The sequence below is a fragment of the Gymnoscopelus braueri genome (genome assembly GCF_963280865.1).
Source record: "Gymnoscopelus braueri genome assembly, chromosome: 8".
Lineage (NCBI taxonomy): Eukaryota > Metazoa > Chordata > Actinopteri > Myctophiformes > Myctophidae > Gymnoscopelus > Gymnoscopelus braueri.
The window spans coordinates 20432553-20447116 of record NC_137609.1 but is presented as its reverse complement, the minus strand read 5'-3'; the positions used below and the strand labels follow the sequence as shown (position 1 = coordinate 20447116).

At 41.2% G+C, this 14564-nt stretch overlaps 1 protein-coding gene across 1 annotated transcript; it reads right to left on the bottom strand.

The window, feature by feature from the left end:
- Positions 1-746: 746 nt before the first annotated feature.
- Positions 747-12439, bottom strand: exoc3l2a (exocyst complex component 3-like 2a; the record flags this gene model as incomplete). Its single annotated transcript, XM_080435978.1, has 13 exons — positions 12332-12439; positions 8839-9386; positions 8010-8221; positions 6193-6946; positions 5997-6108; positions 5771-5881; positions 5549-5649; positions 4705-4815; positions 4101-4236; positions 3860-3982; positions 3610-3765; positions 2398-2519; positions 747-1071 (listed from the first exon to the last, which is right to left on the bottom strand). The coding sequence occupies exons 2-13, from the start codon at positions 9360-9362 to the stop codon at positions 747-749; spliced, it is 2787 nt and encodes a 928-aa protein (XP_080292104.1). The 5' UTR covers positions 9363-9386; positions 12332-12439.
- Positions 12440-14564: the final 2125 nt, after the last annotated feature.

Below are 14564 nucleotides of genomic sequence, written 5' to 3'. Positions count from 1 at the left end.
AATCAATGGGTTTTTATTACGTTTCCAGCAACAGATCCATGATTCACAGTGAGTGTTCAAAACATTTGAAACAAGTTACATAAAATATCCTAACATATGCACTATAGACTATCAAAAATAATTGTATTGTTAGCCATGTAGCATAGGAAGGCTGTGCACTATCCACAACACTTTCAGAGCGACAAGTTACTTGGCCTGGTGACTAAATGTATTTTAACCACTTTCAACCTGGCGTCCGTATTCATTATAGGCAAAGATTTTCAAAAATAGTAAGTCTAGATCTACAAGCTCACAATGCATCATGATGTGACTAATTTCACTATTTGTGAAATAAGGTTTAAGTGGTTAAACAGCATATTGGTTGACCATATTGCATTGCACTGGCTGACATATTGTTATTGTTTGGAGGTATACAGTGATGAAAATTTAGAAAAATCTACATTGTAGAATAATGAAGCATATTAGATGTGTAACTTTTTTTGGTTTAATGTGAATAACAGCATAGAACTAAATAAATTGATCTACGTATATGCAGTGGGGATGTCTGAAAGTCAGTGAGCATGTACAGTACCTGAGGTCAAGTTTCATCCTTTACTTTTCACTAAATGGGTTTTCATTACGCTGTCACTCTTTGGAAACAATAGTTGGTACAACTATTCTTTTGTCAAGGTGCATATAGTACACATCACCAGTATTTTCACAGTATCTCTGTGATTCCTTGTCTTAAAGCATCTGAATATTAAAGGCTAGTCCTCCCTGTGAATCTTATTTGTGTCTTCCGTAGTTTGGGATTCAGAGGACTGGGGCGCTGTGTTCTTGGCACTCGCCCGGCTCGCCCGTTGTCTGGGCCGATGCTCTGAGAACCAGTTGCTGACGGTCATGGCCAGGCGGAGGAGACCCAGGCTGATGCAGTGAACCTCTGACGTGATGGGGATGTCTGAGAAGAGGGCGTGATCTCTGCACATGAGGGCTGTGCTGCACTCAAAGTCTTTGACGACATTCAGGATCTCCTGCCGCTCCGCCTGCCGCATCATCCCTCGGACATTCAGCAGGGTGGAGACATGCTTCTTCCTGTGGGAAGGAAGGGAAGTATGGAGGGAGGAATATAAGAGGGAGGGGGTTATTGTTAATTGAAATATGTCGGATATGTCTGATATCATAAAAAAATGTGCCAGTCATCTTGTTTTGGGGAGTCCGGGTGGCGCCGGGGTAAAGTACATGCCCGCCACAGTGCCTCCGGCTTGGCCGGGCGGTCCAATGAACACAATTGGCCATGTTTACGTGTGCGGGTATTTGGCAGGGCATGGTAATCCTCTGTCGCTGAAATAGTGTCCTCTTCAGCTTGGTTGGGACGCCTGTTCCACAGGGAGTGGAACTGGGAGAGATAGAGTGTTCCTCCACATGTGTTGTTACGTCCTCCCTTTGAAACTCCACACTGTACAGGTGAAAAGAAGTTGTCTACACCCTCCCCAGACCAAACAGTATGGGCTGGCAGTGACGGGGACTAAATGGGGGCAATTGGCAGCGACTAAGCTGGGGAATGGAGAGACATGAAAAAGACAAATTTAAATAAAAATAATCTGTTTAACTGAAGGAACATTACGTTTAACACAAGTATAAGGGAGTAGGAAGAGTGCAATTAGATTAGACTCAGGCATGAGTGTATGTATGCACACATGTGCTTGCGTGCGTGCGTGCTTGCGTGTGTGCGTGCGTGCACGTGCACGTGCTTGCGTGTGTGCCGTGAATAGGGGCTGAGACAGTTGGCAATCCCAACCCTGAATATCAGTCTTTGATCTCCAAAAATACCAGTGGGGGATGCTAGGCATGTAAACAAACAAGGTAAGCAGATCCTTGAGTTAGCATCACCTCAGGTCTGAACCGCTGTTTTCCTTTTCTTCTCAAAACCCCGCACCCCCTCCCCCTCTTTGATTCCATGCGTGGCACCAGACTGTCTCCTGCAGGCTGGCAGGAACCGGAAGTACTCCGCAGCAGCTTCCTGTCTGCTCCAGCGTGGGTCATGCGTCACACACGGTGGTGCTTTGCCAACTATCACCTGAGCCCCGAGCAGCACACAAACAGTCAGGGGCTTGGGACTCCCCTTGAGGCCCCTCATCTCTCAAAACAGACCCTCGTTCCATGCCAGAAATAGCCAAGTTAATGTAGATATGTTTCCGTTCTTCTTTTCCTTGTTTTGATCTATTGTGTCAACTCCCAAAAGAAAGAAGCTATACGCTCTCTTCGATTTCCCTACCTTAGGCAATGTGCCAAAAACAGCACTGAATGTGTAGGAGGAATCACAAAAGAACATAGATCCTTGGGGGATAGCGTGTCTTCATGAATGACTGTTAACCTAATTCCCGGCATAACCAGCAATCATTTTCACAAATTCCTTACCGTATATCTGGAAATTCTTTCACAAGAACTGCGACCTCCATCTGAATGGAGGGTGTGTCCTCCAGGAGAATGATGTCAGCCAGGTGACCAATGACACTGTCCAACCAGGAGGAGCCTGATTCCTGTAAGAGGTATGAACAAACTTGATTAGCAACCATTATGTTATCAAAGGATAGCAATTAAATGCCATCACCATAATCAAATCATAACTGGTCATTGTAGATTTTTGGCACGAGCGAAATATGTTAACATGAATGTACAGTGCAGTAGCTCTACAATGAAACAACAAAGCAGCGCACAATCTGCTGAACATGTTAAACTTTAGACAGAGCTCCGATTATTAACTGCTAGGTTCATAGCTAAATATTTAGTTCAGAAAAGTCAATAACACAGCCCCATTGCTTTTGTCTTTCCAGGTTGTTTTTTCCTTTAAGCGGTCATTAAGAAAAAAAGAAAAGAAAAAAAAAGACAGAAGACTTTAGCTTGGCATTCCCTAAAAATATCTCTGTTTTTTTTTAGACAGCCATTAAAACTTCATCCTCCCCCCATTTCCACAGATACTTCGTCCTGTTCTTCGTCGAAAAAGGGCCATCAAGGCCACGTACCCAAGAGCCACATCAAAGCTAGCCAGCTGACAGGAACAGGAAGTTCCTCCTGAACACAGAGGCTTCCTGTTGTCAGCCGAGGTGACGGACACTTGCTTGAACTTAAACACAGAAGGGCCAAATGCCACGTTGGCAGGCCTAGTTCCTTTAGTCCCTCTTCCCCCCTCTGGTTAGCGCTAACGTAGGCGCACTTCATCAATCTCCATCTCAGTGATGGCAGCCATTTTTCAGAGTTATTCCTGACCTGGCAGGGTCAGGTTCCATTCAAAGTTGCCAGATGCTGCATTTTTCTGCCCACTTTTGGACAATACTTTCAAGACTCTGCTTTTTTGATAGGTGTCTAAATGGGATTTTCTAGGTTTATCCCACTCCTAATTTCCCTCTACACCAAATATCTTCACTGAAAATAGCTGATCTACAGGCTCACTGTGAGCTACCAAAGGTTAGGGTTAGGGTTGGCCTAAATGAGAGTTGAGTGGCAAAGACCCTCTCTTGATGTTTGATTGCTCAAATAAAATACTTTGTCAGAGAAAAAATAACAAAGGGTGGAGGTGATGGTATAGAAGTATACCAACTTAACAAATTGTTATCTGAAGAGCAAACTCACCAAATCCTTAAAGAGTCCTTTGAGTTGTTTGGCCTCATCCTGCAACCGGAAAGCCACCCTCTTCCTCATCTTCAGAGATGTGCAGATGAGCCGTCCCCGCATGATGGCTCGGACATATTCAACCAGTACCCGTCTGTGTACCTCACCCACTAGACTCTGTCAAACAGTAAATAGTAATCGAACTGAACGGGTGCACGAAACATACATTTATTTTAAATGTGTGAGAAGCAGTTACTCAAACAAGAAATACCTGATATGGTGGGGGGTCCATCCTTCTGAACTTCTTGAAGTGTTGTTTGATACTGGCTTCAATGGCCTCAAATGCTTCTTGGTTGTTCAACCATTTCCTCTTGACCAGCTTGTCAAAAAAAGGCTAGAGAAACAACAGATTGCACCCTGATTAATAGAGTAAATATTCCATCGGCATGAAAATATTTCTTAAACTGAGATGAACTGTATATTTAGATGTCTTTTTAGACAATTCTTCTCACCCTGATGTGCTCAAACAGTCTGTCTATCAGAACCCTCACTGACTGGTTGATGATCCTGTCCAGAGAATTGTTGGCTTTCTGGTCCGATTCCTCGCTGCCCTGTGGGTCACACTGCCTGCAGCGCTGAACAAAGGACCTGGTATGCACACAAAGTTATGAAGCATGTTCTTAGTGAAAATTACTTTTGACTTTAGTAACATTCATTATAGAGCGATTCCCAACCTGTGGGCCAGTGCCCACTGGTGGGTCGTGAGGATATTGCAAGTGGGCCCCTAAATAATTTGCAAAAGATTAAGATGTTATTGATAATATAACATTAATATAATACATTGTGTAAAAAAACAATATTGGTGTTTCTTCTTTAAAACCTTGAAATTGTTACCTTCATTGTGATACAGATAAATAGGAATTTAATGTATACTACGTTAGTTCCATTGATCCAAGTTGGAACACAATCGATTGATTGATTAATCATTAAAATAAATATGCTCTGAAAATACACACGGAACACCCATCTGAGCCATGAACACTTTCGAGATTTTCAAGATCCAGATAAGGATGGGAACCACTGTTACAGAAGATGAGAGGATTGATGTGTGTCTACCTGAGAGGAGGGCAGCAGTTGACCAGAGCTATGGTCCTGGAAACATATCCATCGCCACGATCTCCAAATTCCGCCTGAGTGTCGTGGAACATCTCCACCCTCCTCTGAAAACTAGACATAGATGTTCATGAATATATAGTGAAAATGAACTGAATTCATAGCTGTACCGTTATAAAAATCCATGCAATTTCTATACTATTATTATTATAGCATTAACTCATCCCCAATTGAGTTTGGTTTGGATTTACTGGTTTTGTGGCTGTTAAAACGGTTTAGTTGCAATACAGACGTTGGACCCTTTGCAGTACTTCAGCTGTATTATGAACACAACCTTAACACACAGTACATTACACCAGGATAATCTACATTCCTCACTATCTAGTAAAGTGAGGATGTGACTGAAATGATTCCAATAAAATTCTGCGCATCCTCCTGACTGCACTGAATCACTGACATAAAATGGTAAATGTTTACCATTTACCATTTTATGTCAGTGATTCATAGTGGTGCATTTATATAGCGCTTTTATCCAAAGCGCTTTACATAGATTGTGCATTATATTCACCCATTCACACACACATTCATACACCGATGGCAGAGGAAACCATGCAAGGCACCAACCTGCTCATCGGGAGCAATTAGGGGTTCAACGTCTTGCTCAATCAGATTACCTCATTAAGTTTGATCATTCAAGTGGAATACATGATCACAACTTTAACATCTGTTAACCAGGTAATCAAACAGTTCTAATGTACAGTAGAAAGAAAATGAAAATGTCCATAATCCGGCTTTGTGTCTTGATGGAAAGATTGATCTGAAATCAATCCTCAATCAGTTATCTCACCTATAGAGGAAGTCAGCCAGGCCAATGAGACTGCAACGAGCTACTCGGGACCCCAGAAACTGGTTCACTGCCGTGGACCTGTCTAGGTCTTCCTTCAATCTCTGCAATAAGAAAGAAGTGTATAACTTTGTGGTTCTTTGTCCAGTACAAAGTCTAATATAATAATATCCGAAAACATTTTCCTACAGGTGTTCCACAATAAATGTGATCACATATGTCTACCTGGATGACAGAGCGTGCCAGATGAGACTGATACTCCTCTATGTGCAAAGTCTGGGCCCATCGTCTCTCCTCTTCGTCCAGAACCTGAGTGAGCTCTGTCGTCACCTTCTCCTGAAAAATGACATGCAGAAACAAATCTCAACATTGCACATTGCATTGTAAAAATGACATGCTGAAAATTGTATCATATTTAGAAAGAGGAAGTGATGCATAAACCATAATTTACCGTGACAATACTGAGGCAGTCTTGCTCCAGCCTGTTTACTGTGTCTTGCAGTATAATAGGTTCCAGTGCGGAATAGTTGATGGTCATGGTGCCAGTGCTACCTAAGACATCCCTGATGGAAAACTATAAATTAGTTTATACTTTACTAGTTTGATCTGTATTTATAACATTCATTGTCTGATCCTTGGAGGCATACCTGTTGTATACATTGTAGAACCAATCCAGCAGTGCGTAGACATCCGTGATCTGAAGCGGGCAACTAGTAATGATCCGAAGACGTTTGGCCACAGCCCGGTGATAGCTTTCCACATATACCTGGAAGGCAGCAAACTCTTCAGGATAGATGGACACAGCGTTCCTTCTAGCTGCATCCAGGTCATCCACCATCCGACTCTTGAGGCGCTCCAGGTAGGAGGCCAGCTGGCCTGCCCGGGTGTCCACCTGATGGGGCAGGCTCCAGTCTGCAGCCTCTGCCACAGCCTGCCTCCACTTTAGCTTCAGCCGGCGGGGGCGATGGCTGGAGGGGGTCTGGGAACCCTCGTCCAGCCGTTTGTTCTCCTCTCTCACGGCCCAGACAGCGTCGGCGTGCTCTTCCTGTTGGATCACCAGCACCACCAGTCCCAGGTTGGGCCCGGCGCTGGGTTGACGGAGGGACTCCCGCACGACATCCCACATCTCCTTCTGCAAGGCCTCATACAGGAGCTCCACGTCCTTGGCCTTCCGCCGGCCCGAGTCCAGTGTCGCATTAGGACTGAATGGGTCGTCCAGAGATGGGGATAGCGTCAAGGAGGTCATACTGGAAGGGGGGCTTGGGCCAAAGGTTGGGGTGAGGGTGGGGTTTGATGGGGCAGGCAAAAGGGCCAGAAGATCACATTCTCGCTCCAGCTCTTGGATGTGAGTGTCGGCTGATAGGAGATCCCTGTGGTTCACCAGTTGTAGAATCTCCAACACTGAGGGAAAGGACAAGAATGATTCAGTCTGATGCCCTGCATGATCATAGACATGATCATATCATAGATATAGCTTTAATGTATTTACAGTATGTACTGTAAATGCATGAACAAGATTTTTACGGGTATCATGACTTGTGTAATGATATGAAACATTTATGCAATTACACATTCATTTAGTAAATTCTGTTCACTGATTAAATGTTTTCATCATAAAGACTTCACAGGGAGCTGGCAAAAACAGTGTTAACCACTTGACCACTTAATAAATTATTTTGAAAATATCCCATCTACAAGCTCATAGCGCATTGCATCACAACACATTGTGGGCTTGTAGATCTGCTATTTTTTTATGATAAATACAAATGTAATCTGCCTTAATCTATTTAAAGAACAAGCTATAGTACCCAAAATAGGGACACAACGGTTAAAGTGGTTAAAGTGCATTTGGTTTGATTCATGAATGTATTATTGGCATGAGATATAATGCAACACCTGCATCACAATGTAAAGCATCTGCAATGCAATGATGTAACAGATCCTCGAAATGAATTCACTTTCATTTGGGGCAATGCACTGGAGGCCATCATCAATATGATCCAGTAGGTGTTTTATTCTAGGACCAACCAAAAGGTATTGGGAAGTGTGAAAATTAATCCATGTGTTGAATGACATGTTCGCGATCATTCAATATTTATTGCCCATATCCTATCCTATTCCTAGCCTTGTTCCCTGTGGAGCTATGTGTGAACAGTAGCTTGGTTGAACTTCTATCTGGAGGGACCTGTGTGGAGGAAGTAAGGTCATTTCCTGATTTCACAGTCTGGTGTTGATTGAACCCAGTGACTCTGGGACTGTGGACCTCTCAGCTTCATCAGAAAGTAGTCTAGGACTGGGAGGAAATACTTTTGGAGCAGACCAGGAAGTGTTATGTTCTCAGTCAACATGGGGAAACTCCTTGTGTGTGGACATTGTAAAAGACAGATTTTCCTATAGGGTGCCCCTAAAAAAGATATTCTGACCTGGCTTCCCATGTTTGGTCTCCTCAGAATGCATCTCTTACCTGAAAGAGGCTCTCTGGGTTTCACTACTGGCTCCTCTATGGTTTCGTCCTCAGTCTCCAGAGAGCTGCGGTCGGACATGGAGTCCCTCTTCAGCTTGCCTAAGCTGATCTTGAGGAAGGAGGGACGTCGGCTAGACTCGGCCTCTCCATCAGTAATCAGGTCCCCACAGGGCAGGCTTTCTCTGCGCACCTCCTTACGACGACCTGTAAAGCTGAAGTGACAACTGGAGTAAGACAACAAATGTGAATAATTCCCATTGCACATAATAACATATGTCAGAATCAATGACTATGAATGCAGTTATTCTTCAGCATGGTCATGCATCAGATGCATCAGAGTTCAGGCCAATGAGGAATGTATTATGTAGTTTAAAAGAAGCACCCATGATTGGAATGTTAGAAATGCGTAATGTTACAATCGTTAAACTATTGCTGTTGTGGTAAACACAATGATTCAGTTATAAATAGTTCCTTTCACTGAGCACAGACAATAAACAAAATAGCACAGCCAAACAAAAGGAGTTCCGTGGATAAACAGGTAGGCTTAACGCATTACATAAGCAAACAGGAAACAATCACGCTTACTATGTTTTGAGCCATGCTTTTACTGAAGCTCACTTAGAATAGAACTCTTTCTCTCTTTCTGCCCCAGCACATCAGACACTAATTTACAATGCACACAAAAAGATCATCTTAAAATGAATTCTCCCATATCTTCATTGACTCGTCTAATGATGACCTGCAAATGCCCTGTATTTGAGTATCTTGAAAAACAACATATCAATATCACAAATATTGTTGAGGTGTTCATATTTCCTCAGCTCATTACCGGAGTAGAGTCATGATTTCCTCTGAGCTTCTGCGTAATCCCTTCCTTTTCTCCTTTACTGGTGGAAATGCGTTGGTTTCTGGGAGGCTGCGTTGAGCAGGTAGGGTCCCGCATTTGCGTCCCGGAAAGCGGAGCCCTTTCCCCAGCTTCCCGAGGGTCTTGATGGGTGATACCCCACAGATACGCTCCAGAGTCCCCCTCAGGGGCGTCCCTCTAGGGTTCCCTGCTCCGTGCCTTTCGGCGTTCACCTCGTTCTCTCCCTCCTCTCCATCTCGGGATGTTCTGTTTTGGAGGTTCCCCTTGTGGTCACCCATGATGAGGCCCCCCTCATTCCTCTCCTCGTCCAGGTCCACCTCCTCAAAGGGGTTTAGGTTGTTTTTCAGAACCTTCAGACCATTGAGATCGTTCAGATCGTTCAGGTCTGTCATGTTCAGGTCCATCCTGGGCAGGATGAGCTCCCCATTCACTCTGGGGAAGTCGTGACAGCTCTTCGACCGCCCTGGGAGCTTCTTTAGAATGGGCATGGTTGCAGTTAGGGGATTAACAATCTGTAAAACAGAAATCATGGAATAATCTGTAGGATGAATTTCAAATATTCAGTGACTTAATCCCTTTTGGACCAGCAGGTTAACAGTTTTCCAGCAATTTAAATTGAATGACACAATGCTATAGTCCCTCTGTGTAACCACTCAATTGTATGACTACCAGGACAATGTATGTATGCTTTGAATACGTTTTAATATGTTCATACAAGTGCCACCCTGACATGTTTATATAGCTGAAATGCATAACATCCTCTCACATTTTGTTATATAATAACATAGTCATCCAGGAAATATGTCATCTAAATATTGCCGTATTTAGAGAATGTTGTGTATATTATTCTGACAGTATGCACACATGTTGAACTACTAGCTTATATAAACATTGGCGCTCGTGACCAAATAGACATACATGAATGCGGATTTGCATCACAGTTTACATTCAGCTTTTGTAGAAAATAGCACTGGCATTCTGGGATTCTTCAAGAGCTATGTAACCTCTTTAGGTAAACAAAATAAAAATAACATTATGCGATGTTATTTTTCTCCATGATCCATTATTTTTTATCCAGTCAATTAGATTTAAGGTCTAATGCTGTCAATTCAGTCCATCTACATGGAGCATTTTGTAATGAATACATTTATTACCAAATTACCAAAATGTTTTGATGAGAAACGTTGATGAAGTCAACATTTGTGAGGAAAAAAACTGTTCTCTCAACTGTATTTTCACAAAACAAAAGATGATATTTTCTTCAAAACCTTCTGTACTTAAAATAAGTGCTATCAATATGAACCTCGAGTATTTTTAGTGCATCCACCTTTGGCCATAGCATTTCATTCATTTGTAATTAATAACATAATATTATATAAAGATCAAAACTGAGTAGCATGTGTGACATGAATGTTGCTCTCAATTTCAGCCAATAGACATTAGAATAGTCATCCATCTTTACTTATTTGATTGTACTTGTCATCAAATGCTGTATTCTGATTTTGCAGTAAAATAAATCATACAAACTTTTACACACTGGAATTTTGCATTCCTGCAAATAAATCAAAGAAATATTAGTAAAAGAATTATCCTCAAATAATAATATCCTATTAGGAGAGTAAATTATTTTAAAGTGAATTGCCTAAAGGTATTAATTTGTTCAATGAGTCAACTTTGGTTCTCAGGTCAGAGTATAAAGCAGTTAGAAGAGACTTCACTGGAAAACATACAGTTGTTATATAATATACTTTAAACCATTTTATTCATGCAATGAAAGATATTGCTTGGCATGCATTCTCTTTTTCCGTAAAACATATTTATTTGTTTAAACAGTTGCACATATTCACACCAGGGAATTCAGCAGTATGACCTCAATTCTCAGTTGGACACCAAGCAAGGGATCAGACTATTTGCTCAAGGGCAGGTCAACTGTAGTTGTTTTTCTTCACAGCTTTTCCCAGACACTGCAAGGTCACTAACCTTTAGGCTGCTGCTGCCTGTTTTAAGAGATCTGCAATACAGACTGAAAGAGCTCTAAACAATACCTTGTCTTGTCGCAAACTGACTTAATATCTAAACACTAGCAGGGCAATGACCGAAATGAAAAAAATATATATTTTAAAGTGAAAGAGAAAGTACAACTACAGAAAAAAAAATATTGATTCTTTTTTTCAAAGTAGTAATTATACATCACACAAGTGTTCATTGAAATATGTGGTTGTCTAGAAGTAGGTGTCAGTATTTTGTAAGAGAGGGGATTCTCATTTTATGTATTCATCTGTGTTTGTGCTAAGTTGTGGTGAATGTGGTTGTGGTTTAATACTAGTTTTGGCTGTTTGTGGCATTTTCTAGTAGCTTTTGGTTATTTCTGGAAAGAAAGAAATAATGGATTCTGGAAAGAAAGAAAGAAAGAAAGAAAGAAAGAAAGATTCATTTAAATATTCTATAGGTTTCCTGTGTTATAGCCCATCTATAGCCACTGAACTAAGCTGAATTTCTGATATACAGTACGTTAGTGTGGTTTTAACTGAAGCAACAATATTAAGAATTCAAATACTCTGACTACTGAGTGTATTTTCAAATCAATCTACTATTGCTATCACATTCTACACAAGATAATTGGATGATATCATGTTGGGGTATTGATGACATGTAAGTTAATTCAAATGTGTTCATAGAATAATGCTGTTTTAGTAATTCTATGAGAACTTATTTAACTTTGTAATATTTCAACTTTGCAGAATCACGTAAATAATATATAAATAATGAATGAAGAAATGAAATAATCATGCTAAGGGAATTAAACAAGTCATAATGCTGCTGGCATAAATTCAACCCAGATTAACAAATAGAGTAATTGTTTGTAAATATAATTTGACTTTTATTGTGAGCAAGATGCTATATGAATGAATGAAGTTAAGATGGATGGAACAGGATTATGAACTCCCTGAATTTTGATCATGTGATGAATTTAACCACTACAGTGAGTTCACTAAGTATTATTTTATTTTTATTTTTCCTGTTATGACAAATTGCAGGACAAAACAAACTTGACACATTCTCATAATAATTTCAGGTGCATGTGGATAAGAAACAGCTCAACACAGAGTAGCGCAAGAAATTGCCCATGGCACACAGCAGATTCTGTATTCATTTAAGTGTTAATTTAACTTTGAAAGTTTAAACCAGAGTTAAATTAAAGGATCAGGATTTGACTGTGCAGTGTGCATCACAGTGTATATAAACTGAAATAAAGTCTTTATTCTCCCCCTGATTATCCTCTTACCATTTAAGCAGTATTTTATACTTGGTAGTACAACTGTGTCGCACTGCGAAAATAGCCAACGCAACGCCTGTGAGCTTGTAGATCTGCTATTTTCAAAACAAATTGGAAAATTCACATCGACATCCTAACTCAAGTAGGCTATGGGACAGTAGTCGAGCGAATGCCTCTTACCTGGTGTGATGGCTGTGCAACGTCTCAGTGCAGTGTCATCCTGGTGTATGCTGGATGTATGGGCTGCGGAGCTGATGGTGCGTGTGTGCATGTGTGAGTGAGTGATAGTGTGTGAGTGTGTCTCTATGTACTCAGTGACTCAAGAGAGCACTGTGTCGTGGATGCCGGCCGGCGGTTTCCTGGCTGGGTTCTATTGTGGCAGAAGGTGATATGCTTTCCTGAGGAAATACCCGTCCTGTCCTTTCTCCCCTCTGTTCCTCTTGCCAAACTCCCCCAGGGACCCTTACAATTACACTAATTGCATTAACTGCTGAATGGGAGTTTGTCAGTTTGATCATGCAATCCTGCAATGTTTCATAGTTCAACACAGGTCTACACACACTGTGTGTGTGTGTGTGTGTGTGTGTGTGTGTGTGTGTGTGTGTGTGTGTGTGTGTGTGTGTGTGTGCGTGCGTGTGTGCTTGCGTGCGTGCGTGCGTGTGTGCGTGCGTGTTTGTGTGTGCGTGTGTGTGCGTGCGTGCGTGCGTGCGTGCGTGCGTGCGTGCGTGTGTGTGTGTGTGTGTGCAGGCAAGGGAGAAAGACAGAAGGGACAAAGTGAGAGAGACAATAAATGAATGTAGATATTACATAATTATTGTGTTCTGTAGCTTACTGGCTACAGTAACTAGCATTTTAAAGATCCATTTACTTTACAGTAAGTAAAGTAAATAGAGACATGGTCACTGTTTAGTAATACTCTCATCCAGACAGAACTGGCAGAGCATTTTCCATGAAATATACTTTACTTGAAGGCATGAAGCCCAGCCACAGCTCAATACAAAGAAAGGGAGTGTATATGCTTCTACAGTAGGCCTACAGTTCCATGTACGTTGTATTTGTTTTTATTCGTCTCTTCAAGGTCAAGGTTAGTATGGTAGGTATTTTAATGGGATACTGGAAACAATGCTAAGATTAATTGTATCAGGAATGTGGGACGATGGTTGCTTCACAAGCACATACTGTATGTACTAAATTTCTAAATAAACAAAGGCCTCTGTTCACTCATCAAATTGATGCACTGTATCAGATCCAATTCCAGATCCACCAGCAGCTAAATGTTTTCCAGAGGTAGCTGTATTTGCTGTCACTTTCTGCCCTCTAGTGTAGATTTCAGTGCAAGACCAAATATTGTACACCACCCTAGTAAACCTGACCTTGGTGGTGTCGTTCACACTCACCACTATACAGAAGATTTGTCTCTCCCAGTGATTGGCTAAGTAAAGTGTGATATGAACTGGAGATTCCTCAAGAAGACATCAGACATCTTATCTTATCTCACCAGACATCTATCTGACCATGGCATGGGGAATATGAAGATCGTATAATTATACTAACAAGGCCTGGTGATAGGTATGCCAGATTCTGCTCCATTTTCCTAGCAACCAGGAAGTAAATCTGAGCCTGAAAACTGCCTATAACATCCAGTTTGTACAGGCTAGTAACACTGCATCAAACAGTATGTGTACACTAAAAGCAGCACACTCCAAGCTGCCTATAGCAATATCTAGCCAAGACTTAGTAAACCCCAGAAAACACTTGGCAAACAGGCAGTAACTGCCAACCACCACAGTAGGTATATGTGTTCAACAGAACAGCAAGTTATAGGCTAATTATTAATTAATTGACCAAACTTTGTTTGACTTTGTTTTGGTTTTTTTGCAGTGTAATGAGGATATACCATGTGAGAAACTTGGTTTCTAGCTGCAAAAACATCAAAACATAAGTCTAAAGCTGTCAAAATTGTATTGCCTTCAAAAAATAAGTCTAAATTGCCTCCAATTAATATAAATGTGACTGATTAGTCTTCTGATGCTGTAATCTCTCTCTCTCAGCATGCCATTGTTGTTGAGGATGTTCAGAGGACCATGCAGCATGCACCATTTCTGTCCATTGATGTGGAGTTTACAGGCAACATTTGACTTACTTGTATACTTTATACATCCTTGTATACTTACATTTTATTAATTAATTAGTTTGATTTGATGATACTTTGAGTGCTAGCAGAACTTTTTCTTCGACAATTAATTGAACTTGTAGTAAATTGGTAGATCTACAACAGACATTCAGTATCTGACATGAACACTTAAATCAATAAAACATTTTCAACAAATGTCTTTGACTTTTCCTAATCTTTTTGCATACAGTATGTAGTGTCTTCCATAATATTTCATGCTTCCAAAACATGAGTGTATTG